This window comes from Mercenaria mercenaria, chromosome 6, assembly GCF_021730395.1.
Source record: "Mercenaria mercenaria strain notata chromosome 6, MADL_Memer_1, whole genome shotgun sequence".
NCBI lineage: Eukaryota > Metazoa > Mollusca > Bivalvia > Venerida > Veneridae > Mercenaria > Mercenaria mercenaria.
The window spans coordinates 23,105,369-23,129,489 of NC_069366.1; the positions used below are offsets into that span (position 1 = coordinate 23,105,369).

At 35.0% G+C, this 24,121-nt stretch overlaps 1 protein-coding gene across 1 annotated transcript; it reads left to right on the plus strand.

Moving 5' to 3' along the window:
* The first annotated feature begins 6,610 nt into the window (after nt 1-6,610).
* Nucleotides 6,611-14,730, plus strand: LOC128557642 (tripartite motif-containing protein 2-like). The gene is made up of 2 exons (XM_053545404.1): nt 6,611-7,089; nt 9,319-14,730. Exons 1-2 carry the CDS (start codon nt 6,755-6,757, stop codon nt 10,661-10,663), a joined length of 1,680 nt encoding a protein of 559 aa, XP_053401379.1. The 5' UTR covers nt 6,611-6,754; the 3' UTR covers nt 10,664-14,730.
* Nucleotides 14,731-24,121: the final 9,391 nt, after the last annotated feature.

Consider the following 24,121-nt stretch of genomic DNA (forward strand, 5'->3'; position numbering starts at 1 on the left):
ATGCCTGAAATATCCAGCATTTAGAAATATCTACAACTTTGCAAATTCATTATAATCAGAATTTTCCCGCCATCTTTGAGTAATTTTTGAAATGCTTTGCAGTAGGAAAATAACTGCATATGCATTCATGCAGTAATACAGGACAGATAACAGCTGCCAAATTCCATCAGTTTCCTACCCTGGTACAAATAGAGAAAATCAGTAAAAATACTGTTTGCGTTTGCTTAAAATAGCTATTATTTAGAAATATCTGCAACTTTGCAAATCCAGTGGAACACAGTTTTCAGCAATTGTTTATTTTTATTTCTTTACAAATGGCATTCATTTTCAAAGGGGGGCAACTTTTTCAGAATGTTTTAGGTACGGACAGTACGGCAGAACATGTTATGGTCAGGTAAAATATTGGTAACGATGTTGTTCGTTTATAAAATATTTCTGTGTTTTGGTGATATACTCCTAAACCTTAAGCTTTTCCTTTGATTTGACATGATGACTAGTTTTTGACCCCACATGACCCCGTTTCGAACTTGGCCTAAAGATCATCAAGATAAACATTCTATGCAAGTCTGTATCAAATTCAAGCATAAATAAAACCTCTATATTGCTGAAAGGTCCAAAACAGAAAACTTTGCTCCATTCATGGGCAGTAACTCTAGAACCCATGATTGAATCTAGCCGGATTTTTGAAAGGAACCGAGATCTTACTGTGACTAAAGTGTGTAAGTGTGAAATGTAAAATGTCACTTTTATGATGTTCACAAGGTAAAAATTAACAAAGTTTGGCTCTTCCAGGGGCCGTAACTCTGGTACCTATTTTTGGATCTGAAGGATTCATCATGGAATCCAAGATATATTGTTGCTTAAGATATTTTGCCAGTTTGTATCAAATCAAACTATAAATGAAGTCTCTATATTGCTGCAAAAGCTAAAATAGCAAATTTTGCCCTTTAAGGGGCCATAACTCTGAAACCCATGATGGTATCTGGCCAGTTTTCGAAAGGAATCGATATGTTATGTTAGTATAAGTTTGATTCAAATCCATTGCAAAATGTGGTCTCTTTCATGTTCACAAGCCAAAATAGCAAATTTTGGCCCTTTAAGGGGCCATAACTCTGGAACCCACGATGGGATATGGCAAGTTTTCGAAAGGATCCGAGATATTATATCAAAACTAATTGCAAAATGTGGTCTCTATCATGTTCACAACAAATTGTGAACAGATGACACACAAAATGCGATCACAAAAGCTCACCCCGTCACTACGGGACAGGTGAGCTAAAAATAGTAAGTCCAGGACCATAACTCCAGTGTGGTAGAGTGGAATCCCAAACAGAACACCAGGTGCGCAATTAGAATACCCTTTTGTTTTACCACTGCAAATCAAATACTTTTCGAAATTCATGCGACACAAACATGTATTCCATTCAAACGTTTTTTACAATCAACGGCCATAACTTTGGTCGGACAAAAATATCTAGAACAAAATCCCATACACCTTCATATGCTGAATAATATTCCTATGTTGTTTCATGACCCCAGGTCAAATTCTTTTTTAGATTTGTGCGGCACAACTTTTATGTATTTTTATGCATATTTTTGACTAAATCAAGGGCCAGAACTCTGTCTGGCTGCTTGAGATCCAAATTAAAACCCTTGGTGCACAACTTCCTGTGCTGAATAACAATCCTATGAGGTTTGATGACTCTGGATCAAATACTTTATTAGATATGAGCAACACAAATTCTGAGATTAGTGCTCACCTCAAAATTTGGGGGTTGGGAAGAGTGGGCAAAAAAAAAAGTAGGAAGAAAAGGGCAAAAAAAAAAAAGAATAATGAGAGAAGCAGTTCAATATTTTAATCTTTAATGAAACTTCAAAACAATGATGGATTACATGCCAATCCCATAAGTGATTATATATGGTTAAAACGTAACAGAATATTGCAGATATCAAGTTTCATGTCAAAGTAATTCATAAACCTTCTTACAATCTCAAATCCAGAACTACCTTTTACATTCTTAGCTAATATTTATTGTCAAAGTAGAATTAAATTAAACAAGAGCTCACAGAACACGAAATACCCCCTTTGAATGCATTCAGTAACTGCACAAGGAACAGAAATTATTTGGTAACTGTACACAAGGGTCAATGTGACCTCGACCTTTGACCTATTGACCTCAAAATCAACAGGGGTCAACTGCTGGTCATGATTAACCTCCCTATCAACTTTCACAATTCAAGGCCAAAGCATTCTCAAGTTATCGTCCGGAAACGGTTTAACTGTTCTGGGTCACTGTGACCTTGACCTCTGGTCTCAAAATCAATAGGAGTCATCTGCTGGTCATGACCTACCTCCCTATTAATTTTCATGATCCTAGGCCCAAGTGTTCTTGAGTTATGGTCTTGAAACCGTTTTAACTGTTCCGGGTCAGTGACCTTGACCTTCGACCTCAAAATCAATAGGGGTAATCTGCTGATCATGGTCAACTTACCTATCAAGTTTTGTGATCCTAGACCCAAGCATTCTCAAGTTATCGTCAAGAAACGGTTTAACTGTTCCGGTCAGTGACCTTGACCTTTGACCTACTGACCTCACAATCAATAGGGGTCATCTGCTGGTCATGATAAACCTCCTTATCAACTTTCATGATCCTAGGCCCAAGCGTTCTTGAGTTGTCATCCGGAACCTGATTATCTGATCCGGGTCACTGTGACCTTGACCTTTGACCTCAAAATCAATAGGAGTCATCTGCTGGTTATGACCAACCTCCCTATCAACTTTCATGATCCTAGGCCCAAGCGTTCTTCAGTTAACATCTGGAAACGGATTGGTCTACATACCGACCGACATCTGCAAAACAATATACCCCTCCTTCTTTGAAGGGGGGCATAATAAATAATATAAACAAGAATTTTCTTTAAAAGTAAGGTAACACCATTGGATGCATTAGTAAACGTAATGATAAAGATATCAATATCTGCATATTCATTATTCATTGGTACTGGGTCATAAAAGCTGAACAATGGGTCAGGTATTAATGGTAATTCTTTTCTGCAACAATATTCAAGTCATAAAATTCAAGAACCAAACAAGACTTTCTACGCACTTCCTTGCATTATGTTTAGGACAACAATATAAATACCAGGCATACATAAAAATGAATCTCAACTTAATTATTTTACTCCTGGCTCACAGAAACGTCCAAAACAAGTTGCCATATCCAAAAACCAAAACAAACAAGAATTAACATTTTCAAGGAAGGCACTTTTATCAACACTTCTTCAATTTCTTTGAACTCTAAGGCTGGAAATATGATTATCAATTTCATATTTCAAAGAAACACAGAGGGGATCTTATTACAGATTAATAATGAAGAACACAACTCTAAAAATGCAAAGCATGTCTCTAAGACGGCAGTTAATATGTATATTTTATTCAACAGGATCAGTACCAAAATAAACTGTTTTAAACTTCAATCTCAACATAAGTTAACAAAGACACAAAACTCTCTAACATTTTTTTCACTTTATAAATATTTCATGGTGGTATATTGCACAACAATTGAGCCGTGCCATGAGAAAACCAACTTAGTGGCTTTGCGACCAGCATGGATCCAGATCTATTTAGTAATAAATGAGATCGAGCAAAAGTGCATCTCAACTTGAACCTGAAAATCCAAGCAAAAAAGGGGCGTAATTCATAAAATTTTGATTCCAGATTTATTGATGTTGTGACATAGGATGTGGGTGATGATGTGAAACAACTATTTCAAATTTGAATCTAATCCCTCGAGTAATAACAGAGACAGACTGAAAGTGTCTGAAATTTAAAGATTCGTGAAATATTGGTGCCATTGAAGCAAATCCATCAATCAGTTACAGAAATAAACTGCATCAAAACTTTAACCAAGGTGTGGATGATGAATGGAAGCCAATGTGGTGGCCTGGTTGAGCAGCTAAAAATTCTACTGTTAAGCATTCTGGCCCTTTTACAATTTATTCCATTTCATAAAGTTTTACATAATGGTGACCTTCTATGTAAGTTCAAACAATGTCAACTGAAATATGAATGAATAAATTATTTATACACCGTAAAAGGCCACAACTCCACAAACAAGAGCTGTCCGTAAGACAGCCAATGCTCGACTAGTCGAAATGTTGTCCCAGAAGCAGGAATATTACCCTAAATGTTAAAATATCTTTCAAACCAATATCTGCATTAGTTTTGGAGATAGTTAGTTGCATGCAGAACTTTAACTAGGATTTTCTAAACCCAAAATGGGCATAATTTGGCTAAAATGCATGTCAGAGTTATTTGATTGCATATGCAGACTCTATGTATATGTCTTCAAACTAGATTTTGAATATATGCAAATGAGGATTTATATGCCTGCAGTCTAGGACCAATCTTGGTTTGCCTGTCAGTAACGATCACTATTGTAAGCTACGGTACCGTCAGTGGATTTATCACTCAGTTTTTCAGTAACTTCCCATATAATACATTTATCTAACAATAACTGTATTTCTTTCGGTACAAACAATGGATTGTCCCTGGCAGACTCATTGAGCCTGTTGTTCTTTAAATGAATGTTGGTAGGAACCTTTCTGAACAGTAATTTGTACCTGTTTTCCACAACACTTAAAATATAATGGTTATCAGAACATTCCCTCCGCTTACTTTCATGTTTTGCTAAACGACTGACTTGAGAAATTATCTTTATTTCTTGTTTGACCTGCTATGCGGCCGATCCTAACAAACTGTACTTACATTTGAAACAACACCATTTTCTATACGCTGGTGGATAAACAACTTGTAGCAAAGTCACCGGCCTGTCCGAAAAACTCAGAATTAAACAATCTACTTATATCTTATTATTAGAAACAGAGGTGTTTAAGTTATACACTCGGCCTTCCAATGACCACTCTTTCCGCAAACATAGACCCGGACGATGCCATTGACCAGATTGGCTAGCTGAACCCTGGAAACGGTGGGAGTTGCAGCAGGTACCCTCGGCTCCACTGACCGCCGAAAAGGATTGAAATGACTTCGCCCGCCTTTCGACCTGTCAGAACGTGCTTTCCTTGATGCTCGAGCCTTGGCTTTGTAGATTCTTTTCTCGTCATCGCTGTTGTCGGCAATAGAATTTTGTTCATACTCCAATAGGAGTCTCCAACCGAGATCCGACAAATTAGCTAACGGAATTAATTTTTGCCAATGTTTCATCATGTCTCAAGCTTCATTTAATGATTCTTTAGTGTTTTCGATCATTCCGGCTTCCAAGTGAACTGTTGTGTTTGAACTGTTCTTCGTTTCTTTTATGCTGGAATTTAGGAATAATGTTTGAGCGAGAAATATGTTTTGGGGCACCTGTATACCTGATGAGAGTTCCCATCTCTTTCAATAGTTTGGCGTTCTTTTCTTTAATTTTTACTGCGAAGGCTATTTTTTTAAACTCCTTTCGTCCATTTTGAAGTGGCGAAAATACATGTGTCTGTATAGAAGTCAAGCCTAGAACTGATTCACAAGGTGCTGACCGTGCAATAGTCCGCCTGACATCACGACGTTCCGCGTCACTGCATTGCACAAAATGTAACCGCGATTTTGTGCTAAGGTGTAAGTTATGTCAATCTGACTAAAGTACTTGATCTTCTAAACGAAGATCTGAGAACGACCCATTCACATTCGTCTTCTGTATATTTTGGATTTCCAAGATTGCTATTTTTATTTTCGCAAATCTATTTTTGTTTGAACCAATCAGACAACTTGTTCGAATGTCAAAGAGTAAGAAAAAATTGCAGATAATCCAGGGCTCGAACCCGTGACCTCTCGCTTACAGAGCAAGTGCGCTACCGCCTGAGCTAACCGGCTATCTGACATCTTTCGACATAAAAATTGTTGATATCAAATACCAAGGCTTTTTAAAGCTTGCAGAATGTTGTAAGTTAACTTTTGATTGGCTAGCGGAAGGGTTGTCAGAACGAGGCCATCAATAGCTCGTTGTCAGATCCTATGCGTAGCGTAATAGGAGATGTACTTTAGTCAGATTGTAAGTTATGTTAAAATAACATTACTCTTTTAAAGGTGATTAAGACTTAGGTCCATGTTTCGGAGAAAAAATTTTGAACATCACCAAATCATAGAAAGAAAAAATTGTTTTACATGAAAATTAAACAGCATATACAGCATTAAATATATTATTCTACAAAACCATTGTCAATGTACTCATATATATATATTGAATTCCGGAAAGGGACTGCATGTGCACGACATCTTGTCTCGAGCACACAACATCTTATCTCGTGCGCACAACATCTTATTTCGAGTACTCGACATCTTATCTCGAGCGCACAACATCTTATCCTATATATAAAAATTAAAAAGTAATAATACAATTCCAATAGGGATCTAACTCTATGTAATTGGTCTTTTTATTTTCTGAAATAAATCTCTAATAGAATATACAAACAAATGTTGCTTAAATGATATTGACCACCTTTAAACTAAACACTGATTAGTCCCTTATACCACTCTAAATTTATCTTGGCATGTTTATAATCATAAAGCATGTCCTGCCTTCACATTGACTGAATAAGATATACAGGTACAAAGATAATTATACTTTATATAAAATTTCAATACTCTATAAAAGGAAGTGAAATCTATTGCAATACCAGTGATACATTTGAGTAGACATAAATCTTAAATCTTATTCAAATTATTGTGAAAAGGAAGTAAAATTGATAACTGGATAAAATGGCAGCTAAGGGTGGTGATAATGCATCAGATGAAATAACAGGCATCAAATGTTGCGTGTGTGCTGGGAAAAATATTATGCGAGAATCTGAAAAATATTGTGTAGAATGTCAGGACTATTTCTGTATACCATGTACAGACACCCACAAAACTTTTCCATTAATGAGAGGGCATAAATTGCTGGATAAAGCTGATTTCAGTACACATGGTCTACGGTCATCTTTACTGTCCTTTCCAACAGAGAGATGCCCGATTCATAAAGCGAAACTTTTGGACATGTTCTGTAAGAACCATGATGAGGTTGTCTGTGCCACCTGTGTAGCTATAAATCACAGGTAAATACTTTTAGATCTAGCTGTAAATTACAGGTAAATACTTTTAGATTTAATTACAAATCACAGGTAAATACTTTTAGATTTAGCTATAAATCACAGGTAAATACTTTTAGATCTAGCTATAAATCACAGGTACTTTTAGATCTAGCTGTAAATCACAGGTAAATACTTTTAGATCTAGCTATAAATCACAGGTACTTTTAGATCTAGCTATAAATTACAGGTAAATACTTTTAGATCTAGCTGTGAATTACAGGTAAATACTTTAAATTTAGATTTAATTACAAATCACAGGTAAATACTTTTAAATTACAAGTTAATATACAAAGATTAAGCAATCTTTGAAGGCAGCATACTGCAAAATCACAGTTTTCACAAAAAGCTATTTTTTTCAAGTAGTATGATATTCTGGAAAAATAAATGTTTGCCTAACATTAACTTTTTAAGATGATAATTCTGGTGTAATCTTTAAAACTTGTATGAAAACACATGGACAGACAAAATGTTGATATGACACTTTAACACGACAAAATATCAAGCTGATAAAATATCAAAGGACAGTTGATCGAAATATAGTGTCGTCTGATGATAATCCAACCGCACGGAGTAACCAGTGCGCATCTTTGTGCATTCACTTTCATGCTACAAAAAGCTTTTAAATTGTTTTAAAATGCGGATAATTTAGCAGAACCAGGGTCACTCAAAATGGCTTTTGAAAGACCCTGGCAGAACACAGTGAATTGATCACTTTATCAATAAATATTTATAGGTATATTAAACAACACGACTGTAATGAGCCAGATATAAGTTGCTTTAAATAAGTGCTAAAGTTTTATCTGAAGCTACACGCTGTCTTAAAACTTGTCTTTTGTTTCAGGTAGTTGAAATATCCCAATATTTGTCAAATGCAAATGTAAAAGTAGAAATTATATTGAAGTCAAACTAAAATAGTCCACTTTTTAAATAAATTTATGATAAAGGGAGGTAATTACAAAATTCCATAAAAAGAAATAAAATATACATTTCCAATAGGGATCTAACTCGATGTAATTGCTCTCTTTGTTCCCTAAATAAATCTTTAACAATAAATGAGGCATCCGCGGACGAGTGGTTAAGGTCGGTGACTTCAAATCACTTGCCCTTCATTGACGTGGATTGGAGCCTCACTCGAGACTTTGAATTCTTCATGTGAGGAAGCCATCCAGCTGGCTTACGGAAAGCTGGTGGTTCTACCCAGGTGCCCGTTCGTGATGAAATAATGCACGGAGGGGCACCTGGGGTCTTCCTCTGCCAACACTGCTGGAAAGTCGCCATACGATCTACAACTGTGTCGGTGCGATGTTTAACCCAACAAAACAAATAAACTTAAACTAAAAAATGTCAAAAGATGTTGCTCAAATGTGATTGACCACCTTTTATCTGTACAGGCAAGTTCTGATTTTGCAGGGATAGTATAAATCAAGGTTAATTGCGGGATACTGATTATGATGATCTGTTACATTTCCAAGATGTAATGATTTCTGCAATTCTCAACTTGTGTTGATTTTACATCAAAACAAACTTAAAGTAAACTTTTGTCAACATTTGACATTGCTATGTTAAATTAATGATAACTTATACGCCTTGAAAAAATATCTCACTATCGAACCCCAAAAACGCTGTTTCTGGTTTATCAATAATGCACAAAACATATAATAAAGTTATAACAGTAGGTCGATCTGGGATGCTGTATTCAGCGTTAGTGGATTTTGGAGTATGATCCGACCTTGCAAAGTCCACGAGCACCGAATACAAAACCCCAGATCTAGCTACTGTTATAATGACTGTTTTATTATATACCTCTATCTTTTTGTTTGTTGTTTTGTTATTGAATGAAATCTTCAATGTTTATTGATATTAAGATGGAACTAAGTGAAGGTTTTATTTGAGCTATTTATAGAACTTTGTCTGCCATGCATATTAATGAAAGTAGTCCAGCAGCATACAATATGGAAGTTGCAGTACGGAATACAGAATTTTTTTCTGCCTGTTCATATTTAATTGTGAAATACAAGCCGATTTTTCTACACAATTTATATAGGTATATAATAAAAGAAAATTATTAGAAATATTAGGTAAATATGTAACACCTATAAAATATTGGAAATCTTTCATATAAAAATATAATTGGTAGACAGCCTGTATAATTATGTGAGTTTACAGGATTAGTGATTCACCTCTTTTTTTCAGAACATGTCAGGATATACACTCCATTCCTGATGAAGTTGACAATCTGTACAAACAGTCAGCTTCTGATCAAACCAAGAAACAACTCCTAGCAGCAAAGAAGGAGGTAAAAGATATAAAGAAAGCCAAACAACAAATCATCAGTGAGCTAAAGAAACAAAAGCAGAGAGCAATTGATTCTATCTCAAACTATAGAAAAGAACTGGAAGCCGAACTCAAGAGACTTGAAACTGAATCACTCAAGGAAGTTGATGCACAGTTTAACAGTATGGAAAGAGATCTACAGAGCGAGATCAAAGAAGCTGAGGAGTATATTGATGACCTGGAACAATCTATTGGCAAGCTGCAAAAGTGTAATGGAAATAAAGCCCAAGAATTTGTATGTGTCAAAGCATCCCAGAAAAAAATTATTCAAACTAAAAGTTCCACAAGCTCCATTCAAAAACAAACAGAAGCGAAAATAAGTTTTTCTGCTGATATGAAAATAAAAAACTACCTAAAGCAGCAGAAATTATTAGGACAGTTGTCTACAGCAGAAGCAACTTACAAGCCAAGAAGCACAGCATACAAAGCGAAACAGCACAGGAATATTGATATTAAGCTTAAAGAAGACAAAACTACATGTAGAATATATGGATCCTGTTTTACTGAAGATGGTTCCTTGCTGCTTGCTGATTTATATAGTAAAAAGTTGAAACATCTGAATATGTCTACATATACCATCACAGATCAAAAAGATCTGGAGGCAGGACCTATTGATGTATGTCTCACCAGTAAACAAGAAGCTGCAGTAAGTCTGAACAACAGAATAATACAGTTTGTATCACTAGGAGACAAGATGACAACAACAAGGAAACTGAAGATTGATCATCACTGTTCTGGTTTGGCCTTCACTGATGGGAAGTTTTTCATATCTGATCAAGAGAAAACAGTTTATATTCATGATATAAGTGGCACCATGTTACATAAAATTACAAATGACAAGTTTGGCAAACCAGTTTTCACTTCCAGTAGACATATAAGTGTGAGTACAAACAGGGACTGTGTGTATGTGGCTGATAATGAAAAAGGTGTGATAACTCTAGACGTACAGGGAAATTTTCTATCAACATTTACTGATCCTGATTTAGTTTGTCCTCAGGGAGTATGTACAGATAAGAAAGGAAACATACTGGTCTGTGGATTTGGATCATCAAATATTGTCCAGATAAGTGAGGATCTAAAAACAAAGTTAGGCATATTCAAAACAGAACAACTTCCATTATCGGTCTGCTTTGATTCTCACCACAACAAACTAGTTGTTACTCATGATGTAAGCAATACTGTAAAAGTCTATGAGCTGGAGTAAGACACATTATCTGCTGCTGATCGACACCACAGCTAGAAACACTGAATGACCTCATAAGATACTGACACAACGTGGGTCATATGGCGACATTCCAGCTTTAATGACAGATGAAAACCCTATGTGCCCTCCAGGTACTGTTTCAGGCATAAGCATGCACCTGGGTAGAACCACTGACCTTCAACAGTTTGATGGCTTCCTTGTTTGACACACTAAGCAAGAACTGACACACAGAAAGCTGAGGGGCAAATGATTCTACTAGTAAGTGACCTTAATCATTCTGCCACAAAGTCCTGTATGAAAGTCCTTTTAAGTTTGATTTCTTTTACAAACATAAAAAACTTCCTGTTTACAGACTTTTCAACAAGCATGAAAACAGGAACATACACAATAAGAACATTAATAATTCAAACACTATAAGAACTTCAGGTGGACTATCAAATATATACTTAGGGACAAAATTTTGCATGTTTCACATAAAATGAAAAATAAAAAAGAAAGACAAGAATGCATATTGACAGTATTGAAATGTAATAGCCAAATCAGTTTATTAATACACAATATACCAAAATTTTACTGAATTTCAAAAAATAAAAATAAAGGTCTTATACACATTTTCGTAGGACCACAATCAAAATCAGTTAAACATGTTAATTGACAGCACCGCTTTATATCATGTGTATCCACTATTTGTTTTAACAAGAGCATCATATCTCTCTCTTGTAATATAGAGCACTGATGGAAAAATGTGCAATTTTAAAACATACTGAAAATTTAATAAAAGATATTCTATGATTGTCACCTAAGCTCGATTCATGTTGAAACGAAAAAAAAAATATATTGGCCAACAGTAAGCAGGGGCAGAATGGGATGGGTGAGTCCTGACCAAATGTCTGTGAGGAAAGCCCTAAACTAACTATTAAGTGGAAGAATGGACAAACTCAGTCTTTTGAGACTCGACTAGTCCATTCCCCCACATAACATTTTTCAGCTTATCTCTTTTATTTACATGTCATCTGTTCATTTACAGCTGAAAACTGTGTATTACTGCGCATTAGGTAAAATGCCATGGCTTTTCAGTAACATAGCAGGATTTTTTAGTTGGGTTTAACGTCACACTGACACAATTATAGGTCACAAGGTGACTTTCCAGCTTTGATGGTGGAGGAAGACCTCGGGTGCACCTCTTTGCATTATTTCATCATGGACGAGCACCTTGGTAGAACAACCGACCTTCCGTAAGCCATCTGGATGGCTTCCTCACATGAAGAATTCAACGCCCAGAGTAAGGCTTGGACCCACATCGGTTGAAGTCAGTAGCCACAGAGGCTCTTGACATAACAGGATTACTTAACTAAGAACAGGTGCACAGATGTCATGAAGTCAACACTTTTAAATGATACACAAAAGAAAATGTTATTTTTCAGTAGTTAAGTTATTGTGTGTGATGTAAATCTGGACATTGGAAAAGAAATATACATGTACTGTAAAATCATTAAATTTTGTGGGCATGAAATTTCATGTTTTTGGTCATAACGGCAATTTCATCGGGATATGAATTCGTGGGTTTCAACTTTTGAACATAAAATGGACAGGAATTTTACTTGTTCTCTGGGATTAAATTTCATGGATTAACTAAGCCACAAAATCCATGAAAATTAGTCCCCACTAATATTAATGATTTCACAGTATGTAAATTTCTTGGTGAATTTACTGTTTGGTAGTTTTGAAAAAAGTGACTTAGAGCATCTTTTAGTGTAAGATTTAAGTTAATCCAATTGATATTAAAAAAGTTATGGGCTATAACATTGTATAATTTTCCCCGATTAGGAACTGAGTTGCTGTTAAAACAAATACATGCTTCTTAACACATATTTTGTATTCACTTGTGATTATTTGTATGTAAATAAACTGTATGTTTTAACCTTTATGCAAATTTAGAGAACATGAAAAACTGCACCTTTGCTTACATGTCTGCTAATGGATTTCATCTATAGCTAGAGCAGGCCAATTAAAATAATTCATTAATATTTTTACGATGAAAATTTTACTATCCCATAAATGATGTTATTTTTAGTTACACTGAATTATATATATTTTTAGAAGTAATCCTTAACAAGAGCTGTCAGTAAGACAGCGCGCTCGACTTTTCTCAGTGCTTGACTCTGAATTAGAGCTTTGCCAGTAAACAAAAATCCAAGTTAAAAAGGGACATAACTCTGTCAAAATTCAAATCACAGTATTGGGGATTGTGTCTCCTGGTGTAGACTTTGATAATAAACAACTATTTTGAGTTTCAAGTCAAAAGCTTTAATAGTAATAGAGATATTTGACTTTATCAAAAATTTTAACAAAAAACTCATAGTTAGAAAGGGACATAATTCTGTAAAAATTCAAATCAGAGTTATGGGGATTGTTTCTCCTGGTGTAGACTTTGATGGTAAACAAGTATTTTAAGTTTCAAGTCAAAAGCTTTGATAGTAACAGAGATATTTGACTTTATCAAAATTTTTAACCAAACATTCTGAGTTAAAAAGGGGTATAACTCTGTCAAAATTCAAACTAGAGTTATGGGAATTGTGTCTCCTGGTGTAGATTTTGATAGCAAATAACTATTTTGAGTTTCAAGTGAAAAGCTTTAATAGTAACAGAGATATTTGACTTTATCAAAAAATTTAACAAAAAATTCTAAGTTAAAATGGGGCATAATTCTGTCAAAATTCAAATCAGAGTTATGGGGATTGTTTCTTCTGGTGTAGACTTTGATAGTAAATAACTATTTTAAGTTTCAAGTCAATAGCTTTGAAAGTAACAGAGATATTTGATTTTATCAAAAACTTTAACCACCATTGTACGCTGGGGCGAGTACAATTAGTTTATTATAGCTCTACTTTTTCTTCGAAAAGTCGAGCTAAAAATGGCCCTTAGATGTGAAGATCTTAATTTTGATGGTCGTACTGGATTTTTTGGGAGAAATTGTGTTATTTTTTGATACCTGATTACCGATAAGGTATTTGCAATTAGGCAAGTACTGATAAAATGAAGTTTTGCTCTAGTTTAAGTTTTTGTTATTAGTTTTTGATGACATGCATTTTATTTCTTGCATTTGATGAGAAAATGTTTTGCATATTTGGGAAAATGTCATTGATCAATCAGACTGCAGCATTTAGATGCTTGTCTAAACGTAATATGGGCTTATCAGTTTTTGCTTTGCTGATGTAGTAAACCTGGGTTTTTGCATGTGAATATATTGTTTTTTGTGAAATATCTTTGAGAATTTACTGTTTTAATGATACTTATTTAGACAGTATCTTAATATGCAACTTAGGAGTAAGTTTCAAGTTAATCGGATCAATATTGATAAAGATACCAGCAAAACAATTATTGTATAATTTTTGCGGACTAGAAACCAAGTTGCTGTAAAAAAATACATGTTTCTAAATACATATATTTTATTTTGATATGATTATTTCTATCTTTAATATGTTGTAAATAAATTTTATATTTTAACCTAGATGTAAATTTAGAAATGACCCCGAGATGTGAAGAACTTTAGCAGCTATTGGAAGAAATTGTGTCATTTCCATGTCAATTCTTACACACTTGATTTAAGTACCCAGTATTTGTAATTTGAACTTTATGGATAAGATTGAAGTTTTTCCTTTAGTCTAATTAGTACGTTTTTGTTGTCGGTTTTTGATGACATAATTTGCAATTAGGCAAGTACTGATAATATGTAGTTTTTGCTCTAGTTTAAGTTCTTTATGATAATATTTGGTGACATGCATTCCATTTCTTGCATTATTATCCAATATAGCTGCTAGAGTTCTTCGCATCTCAATTTCTTGCATTTGATGCATGAGCCCATAAATCTAACGTATATCTTGGGAAAAATTATTGACCATTCATACGGCAGCAATTATTGCTTGCCCATAAATATGGGCTTACACGTTATTTTGTCGCTCTTCTAGTTTACATTTCTTCTTAAGATTTGAAATAATTTTGAAATTTAGTCAATTTTAGGAAGTTTGGATTTAATTTTTGATGGAGAAATAAAACTTTGAAATTTTGTTAATTTTTATTTACTTATGAATACACTGGAATCAACTTGAATGTTATATGCGACAGTCATAAGCAGATTGTGGAACCTACAAGTGTATCATAAGACAAGGGAGACTGCAGGCTTTGTGTATAATATAATCTGTTTACGTTTACTATGTATAGACATGTAAGCACTTTTAGCTACGAGTTTTATGAATAGATTTATAAAACTAGAATTATTCTTGTGTTAATCCAATGTGTTCACTTTTCTTATCATCAATCTGGTGTAGTAATAATTAAATTGATAATTGCAAATCTAGTATAATAACAAGATGGCCAAGATGACCCTGAGTCGCTCACCAGGGTAACACACCATAACAATGTAAAACTGTTTTATCTTACCTAGTGATTTCATGGAGACAAATATTCTGACCAATTTTCATCAAGATTGGACCAAAAATGAGGCCTCTTGAGTGTAGACAAGCATTTTCTTTGGTTTGACCTAGTGACCTAATTTTTTACCCCACATGACCCAGATTTGAACTTGTCCAAGATATCATGAAAACATTCTCACAGTTTCGAGATTGGAGCAAAAAAGTGGCCTCTTGTGTATACAAGCTTTTCCTTTGACTTGACCTAGTGACCTAGTTTTTGACCCCATGTGACCCAAAATTTATATCATCCAATACTTTACATTCTGACTCAGTTTTATGAAGATAGAATAAAAAATGTGCCCCCTAGAGTGTAAATAAACTTATTCTTTGATTTCAAATCAAAGCGTAAATGAAACCTCTATATGGCTGAAAGGGCTTATATAGAATTTTTTTTTCCCCTTAAGGGGCAGTAACTCTAGAACCCTTGATGGAATCTAGCCGGTTTTTGAAAGGAACCGAGATATTATTGTGACTTAAGTTGTAAGTGTAGTTAAAATCCAATGTAAAATGTCACTTCCATTGTGTTCACAAGGTAAAAATTAACAAATTTTGGCTCATTCATGGACCCAAGGATCATTCCTGTGAAGTTTGGTGTAAATCTGCCCAGTGGTTTTGAAGAAGATATTTTTAGAAATTGTTGAAACACGACAGACATTGAGAAATCACAAAAGCTCACCTTGAGCCTTTGGCTAAGGTGAGCTAAAAAGAAGAGAGATACAGCAGCACCATGTGTTCAGACCATATTAGTTGCTTCTTATTATCATGCAAGGGTAAGGCAGTGGTTCCAATTTATTACATACACAAGTTGTTGTCCCTGAACCACATTTGAGACTTACCAGGCAAGAATGGTAGAAAAACAAGTAGCTGCGTTCAATAAACGCTTGATGCCCCCCGGTGGCATCCTTGTCGATACAAAGCAAGCTAAGTCCAAAACGAGGTTAAGTTCAAGGTTCAGGTCAAACTGAGTACAGGTGATGTCTGAAGATGAGGAATGATCACAGGATACATCTGCATTAGTATCAAGTCATTCTAGTAAGGGGTATTGATGCTAGACGAAACGGTCCCATTTGGTTAACCTCGTACGGACAGGACAATCACTATATTCCTCCCACATCAGTAGATGCCGGGGGCATAGAAATTTAAAAGAATAACAAAGGAAGCAATTCATTCTTTTTATCTTTAATGAAACTTCAAAACAATGATGGATAACATGCCAGTCCCATAAGTGATTATATATAATATAGTTAAGATGTAACAGAATATTGCAGATATCAACAGTTTCATGCCAAAAGAATTCATCAACCTTCTTACAATCTCAAACCCAGAACTACCTTTTACATTCTCAGCTAATATTTGTTGTGGAAGTAGAATTTAATTAAATAGATAATATAATAAGATTATCTTTAAAAGTAATGTAACACCATTGGATGCATTAATAAATATAGTGATAAAAATATCAAAATCTGCATATTCATTATTCATTGGAACTGGGTCATAAAAGCTGAACAATGGGTCAGGTATTAATGGTAATTCTTCTGTAACAATATTCAAGTCATAAAAATCAAGAACTAAACATGACTTTCTAAGCACATCCTTGCATTATGTTTAGGACAACAATATGAATACCAGGCATACATAACAAGAGCTGTCAGTGGACAGCGCGCTCGACTATTCTCAGTGCTTGATAGTATAATATAAGTAATTAGTAAAACTTTAACATTGCAATTAGCATATTTTAAGTTGAAAAGGGGCCATAATTCAGTCAAAATGCTTGATACAGTTGCCTCCTCCTTTTTAATAGACTAAGATCATGATGGTAAACAAGTATGCAAAATATGAAAGCAATATCTCAATGGACTTTGAAAATATCTGGGGTGGTACGCAAACTTTAACATTTATTCTAAGTCGAAAAGGGACCATAATTGAGTCAAAATGCTTGATAGAATTGCCTCCTCCTTTTTACAGACTGGGGTCATGATGGTAAACAAGTAGGCAAAATATGAAAGCAATATCTCAATGGACTTTGAAAATATTTGGGGTGGTACACAATTGTAAGTGTAGTTAAAATCCAATGTAAATATTTGGGGTGGTACACAATTGTAAGTGTAGTTAAAATCCAATGTAAGTTGAAAAGGGGTCATAATTCAGTCAAAATGCTTGATAGAGTTGCCTCCTCCTTTTTACAGACTGGGGTCAAGATGGTAAACAAGTCTGCAAAATATGAAAGCAATATCTCAATGGACTTTGAAAATATTTGGGGTGGTACGCAAACTTTAACATTTGTGTGACGCTCACGCTAACGCTCACGTCGACGCTGGGGCGTGTAGGATAGTTCCCGTTTTCTTCGAATAGTCGAGCTAAAAATGTATCTCAACTTAATTATTTTATTCCTGGCTCACAGAAACGTCCAAAACAAATTACCATATCCAAAAACCAAGACAAATATGAATATTTTATGAAGGCATTAGAATGTGACACCAATAAAAACAAGAATTAAGTTCAAAACATTTTCAAGGAAGGCACTTTTATCAACATTTCTTCAATTTCTTTGAACCCTAAGGCTGGAAATATGATTATCAATTTCATATTTCAAAGAAATACAGAGGGGATCTTATTACAGATTTGAATATGAAATTTAAAAATGAAGAACAAAACTCTAAAAATGCAAAGCTTGTCTCTAAGACGGCAGTAAATATATATGTTTTATTCAACAGGATCAGTACCATAATGGACGGTTTTGACATATTTGTATTATCAAGTTTAGAGAATTCCCACTAATATGCAAAAATGTGCTCATGTAAAACTTCAATCTCAACATCATTTAACAAAGACACAAAACTCTTATTATTCTAATGAAATGTCAGTCAGTGCTGGTCATGGCGCATATTTGCTCTTGCCTGCAAAGTAAACCCCTACTTTCGGTCTCGTTCTGCTGCATATATGAAAACCGTCTCATTTCATGCAGAATGTATTCTAGCAGTGAAAACGCGTGATTAAAGCACTTGTTTTACACGAATTTGCACTAAAAATGGGAAAATTAGGATCTATTTACTTTAGACTTCTTTCGCATTAGGAAAAACACTACATATGCAGTCATGCAGTAATAAACGACAGATAACAGCTGCCAAATTCCATCAGTTTCCTACCCTGGTACAAGTGAGAAAATCAGTAGGTTCGCGGGCTCTGAAATACTATGAATAACGAAATATTTATGACTCGAAACGATGTGTTTGTTGGCCTGTCGACCGAGGCAGGCAACTGAAGCATTTTTATACTATTAAACCTTTAATGACTCAAACTTTAGCCACACCAGTGAACCATAGAACTATTACCGTACAGTTCCTTGACTTCTTGGCAATGACTAGTTCTGTGCTGACCGCTCTTGCTTCACTCTTGTGACAAGAGCATTTGGTTATGGCTTAAAGTTAACTGTATGTATCACCTACGAGATGGTAAATATTTTACATAGATACTAGCATTAAATGAACAGCAGCCGTCATGAAATATGTCTTTCTCAAACGAAATCGCCGATCGACTTTTATTCCGATTTCGTTGCATTTTTAAATAAAAGCGAATAACAGACCAGGCGGGAAAAAAGTATGATTTACTTTGGGTAATGAAACCAAATAGTTAAAACGAAAAAAAAAAAAAAACAAAACAAAAATTACCCCAAAACAACAGCACCAAAGTCCGGGTTTGAACCGGGGTCGCTAAACTCGAAGTCCAGTGTGTTAACCTCTCGACCACGCCAGATATTCTATAAATAGATTTCGTGCGAACGAATGTCTAGTATATATACATATAATTGGTGCAATTATCCAATTGTCGAATTTTCAAAATATAAAGAATACAAAGTGATATTTTTCTAGGGACCCAAAGAGGTCTAAAGGATAGGGTTAGCACACTCATTTAATAATTTCAAATTTAATTCAAACAAGTGAGAGCGTGGGTTCGAATCTCACTGGAGTGAAGATGATATAGCATGCACATTTTTTGTTACTACAATTTCTGCTTTTATTATTATCTATTAGTATTCCAGTGAACAACCGAAGAAAACGAAAAGGTTTCTAAACTGTCTCTTTAACATATGAATTAAATATTTCACTGTATATTGTTACACTGAAATCATACCATTGCAGTATGTGCTGCTTTTCTTTTCCTTCGCATTGGTGTCCGACTTCTACACAATATTACTGTATAAGATTTATTTCTTATCAAAGTTCTTTACTTTTTTCAGTAATAATTCTAGATATTGCAGAAATATAGACATTTAATTAAAGCCACATCCTATCTATTTGCTGGGCTAAATTTAGGCTCTACGGTCGCTTTACTGTAAACTTTAGTCAAAGTTTTATTTGTTTGAATTATTCTAATGAAATGCTAGTCAGTGCTGGTCATGGCGCATATTTGCTCTTGCCCGCAAAGTAAATCCCTACTTTCGGTCTCGGTCTGCTGTATATATGAAAACCGTCTCATTTCATGCAGAATGTATTCTAGCAGTGAAAACGCGTGATTAAAGCACTTGTTTTACACGAATTTGCACTAAAAATGGGAAAATTAGGATCTATTTACTTTGGACATCTTACGCATTAGGAAAAACACTACATATGCAGTCATGCAGTAATAAACGACAGATAACAGCTGCCAAATTCCATCAGTTTCCTACCCTGGTACAGGAGAAAATCAGTAGGTTCGCGGGCGCTGAAATACTGTGAATTACGAAATATTTATGACTCGAAACGAGTGTTTGTTGGCCTGTCGACCGAGGAAGGAACTGGAGCGTTTTTATACTATTAACCTTTAATGACTCAAACTTAGCCACACCAGTGGACCATAGAACTATTACGTATAGTTCCTTGACTTCTTGGCAATGACTAGTTCTGTGCTGACCGCTCTTGCTTCACTCTTGTGACAAGAGCATTTGTTTATGGCTTCAAGTGAATGTATGTATCACTACGAGATGTATATATTTTACATAGATACTACATTAAATAACGCAGCCGTCATGAAATATGTCTTTCTCAAACGAAATCGCCGATCGACATTTATTCTGATTTCTTTGCATTTTTAAATAAAAGTGAATAACAGACCAGGCGGGAAAAAGGTATGATTTACTTCGGGTAATGAAACCAAATATTTAAAACGAAAAAATAAAGATTACCCCAAAACAACTGCACCAAAGTCCGGGTTTGAACCGGGGTCGCTAAACTCGAAGTCCAGTGCGTTAACCTCTCGACCACGGCAGATATTCTATAAATAGATTTCGTGCGAACGAATGTCCAGTATATATACATATAATTGGTGCAATTATCCAATTGTCGAATTTTCAAAATATAAAGAATACAAAGTGTTATTTTTCTAGGGACCCAAAGTGGTCTAAAGGTTAGCGCACTCATTTAATAATTTCAAATTTAATTCAAACATGTGAGAGTGTGGGTTCGAATCTCACTGGAGTGAAGATATAGCATGCACATTTTTTGTTACTACAATTTCTGCTTTTATTATTATCTATTAGTATTCCAGTGAACAACCGAAGAAAACGAAAAGGTTTCTAAACTGTCTCTTTAACATATGAATTAAATATTTCACTGTATATTGTTACACTGAAATCATACCATTGCAGTATGTGCTGCTTTTCTTTCCTTCGCATTGGTGTCGACTTCTGCACAATATTACTGTATAAGATTTATTTCTTATCAAAGTTCTTTACTTTTTCAGTAAAAATTCTAGATATTGCAGAAATATAGACATTTAATTAAAGCCACATCCTATCTATACTCCGGGCTAAATTTAGGCTCTACGGTCGCTTTACTGTAAACTTTAGTCAAAGTTTTATTTGTTTGAATTATTCTAATGAAATGCTAGTCAGTGCTGGTCATGGCGCATATTTGCTCTTGCCCGCAAAGTAAATCCCTACTTTCGGTCTCGGTCTGCTGTATATATGAAAACCGTCTCATTTCATGCAGAATGTATTCTAGCAGTGAAAACGCGTGATTAAAGCACTTGTTTTACACGAATTTGCACTAAAAATGGGAAAATTAGGATCTATTTACTTTGGACTTCTTACGCATTAGGAAAAACACTACATATGCAGTCATGCAGTAATAAACGACAGATAACAGCTGCCAAATTCCATCAGTTTCCTACCCTGGTACAAGAGAGAAAATCAGTAGGTTCGCGGGCGCTGAAATACTGTGAATTACGAAATATTTATGACTCGAAACGATGTGTTTGTTGGCCTGTCGACCGAGGCAGGCAACTGGAGCATTTTTATACTATTAAACCTTTAATGACTCAAACTTTAGCCACACCAGTGGACCATAGAACTATTACCGTATAGTTCCTTGACTTCTTGGCAATGACTAGTTCTGTGCTGACCGCTCTTGCTTCACTCTTGTGACAAGAGCATTTGTTTATGGCTTCAAGTGAACTGTATGTATCACCTACGAGATGGTATATATTTTACATAGATACTAGCATTAAATGAACAGCAGCCGTCATGAAATATGTCTTTCTCAAACGAAATCGCCGATCGACTTTTATTCTGATTTCTTTGCATTTTTAAATAAAAGTGAATAACAGACCAGGCGGGAAAAAGGTATGATTAACTTCGGGTAATGAAACCAAATATTTAAAACGAAAAAAATAAAAATTACCCCAAAACAACTGCACCAAAGTCCGGGTTTGAACCGGGGTCGCTAAACTCGAAGTCCAGTGCGTTAACCTCTCGACCACGGCAGATATTCTATAAATAGTTTTCGTGCGAACGAATGTCCAGTATATATACATATAATTGGTGCAATTATCCAATTGTCGAATTTTCAAAATATAAAGAATACAAAGTGTTATTTTTCTAGGGACCCAAAGTGGTCTAAAGGTTAGCACACTCATTTAATAATTTCAAATTTAATTCAAACATGTGAGAGTGTGGGTTCGAATCTCACTGGAGTGAAGATATAGCATGCACATTTTTTGTTACTACAATTTCTGCTTTTATTATCTCTATTAGTATTCCAGTGAACGACCGAAGCAACGAAAAGTTTTAAACTGTCTCTTTAACATATGAATTGAATATTTCACTGTATATTGTTACACTGAAATCATACCTTTGCAGTAGTGCTGCTTTTCTTTTCCTTCGCATTGGTGTCCGACTTCTGCACAATATTACTGTATAAGATTTATTTCTTATCAAAGTTCTTTACTTCTTTCAGTAAAAATTCTAGATATTGCAGAAATATAGACATTTAATTAAAGCCACATCCTATCTACTTCCTGGGCTAAATTTAGGCTCAACGGTCGCTTTACTGTAAACTTTAGTCAAAGTTTTATTTGTTTGAATTATTCTAATGAAATGCTAGTCAGTGTTGGTCATGGCGCATATTTGATCTTGCCCGCAGAGTAAGCCCCTACTTTCGGTCGTCTCGGTCTGCTTTATATATGAAAACCGTCTCATTTCATGCAGAATGTATTCTAGCAGTGAAAACGCGTGATTAAAGCACTTGTTTTACACGAATTTGCACTAAAAATGGGAAAATTAGGATCTATTTACTTGGACTTCGTTCGCCTTAGGAAAACACTACATATGCAGTCATGCATAATAAACGACAGATAACAGCTGCCAAATTCCATCAGTTTCCTACCCTGGTACAGAGAGAAAATCAGTAGGTTCGCGGGCGCTGAAATACTGTGAATTACGAAATATTTATGACTCGAAACGATGTGTTTGTTGGCCTGTCGACCGAGGCAGGCAACTGAAGCATTTTTATACTATTAAACCTTTAAAGACTCAAACTTTAGCCACACCAGTGGACCATAGAACTATTACCGTATAGTTCCTTGACTTCTTGGCAATGACTAGTTCTGTGCTGACCGCTCTTGCTTCACTCTTGTGACAAGAGCATTTGTTTATGGCTTCAAGTGAACTGTATGTATCACCTACGAGATGGTATATATTTTACATAGATACTAGCATTAAATGAACAGCAGCCGTCATGAAATATGTCTTTCTCAAACGAAATCGCCATCGACTTTTATTCTGATTTCTTTGCATTTTTAAATAAAAGTGAATAACAGACCAGGCGGGAAAAGGTATGATTTACTTCGGGTAATGAAACCAAATATTTAAATGAAAAAAATTACCCCAAAACAACTGCACCAAAGTCCGGGTTTGACCGGTCGCTAAACTCGAAGTCCAGTGCGTTAACCTCTCGACCACGGCAGATATTCTATAAATAGTTTTCGTGCGAACGAATGTCCAGTATATATACATATAATTGGTGCAATTATCCAATTGTTGAATTTTCAAAATATAAAGACTACAAGTGTTATTTTCTAGGGACCCAATCGGTCTAAAGGTTAGCACACTCATTTAATAATTTCAAATTTAATTCAAACATGTGAGAGTGTGGGTTCGAATCTCACTGGATGAAGATATAGCATGCACATTTTTTGTTACTCAATTTCTGCTTTTATTATATCTATTAGTATTCCAGTGAACGACCGAAGACAACGAAAAGGTTTCTAAACTGTCTCTTTAACATATGAATTGAATATTTCACTGTATATTGTTACACTGAAATCATACCTTGCAGTATGTGCTGCTTTTCTTTCCTTGCATGGTGTCCGACTTCGCACAATATTCTGTATAAGATTATTTCTTATCAAGTTCTTTACTTTTTTCAGTAAAAATTCTAGATATTGCAGAAATATAGACATTTAATTAAAGCCACATCCTATCTATTTGCTGGGCTAAATTTAGGCTCTACGGTCGCTTTACTGTAAACTTTAGTCAAAGTTTTATTTGTTGAATTATTCTAATGAAATGCTAGTCAGTGCTGGTCATGGCGCATATTTGCTCTTGCCCGCAAAGTAAACCCTACTTTCGTCTCGGTCTGCTGTATACATGAAAACCGTCTCATTTCAGCAGAATGTATTCTAGCAGTGAAAACGCGTGATTAAAGCACTTGTTTTACACGAATTTGCACTA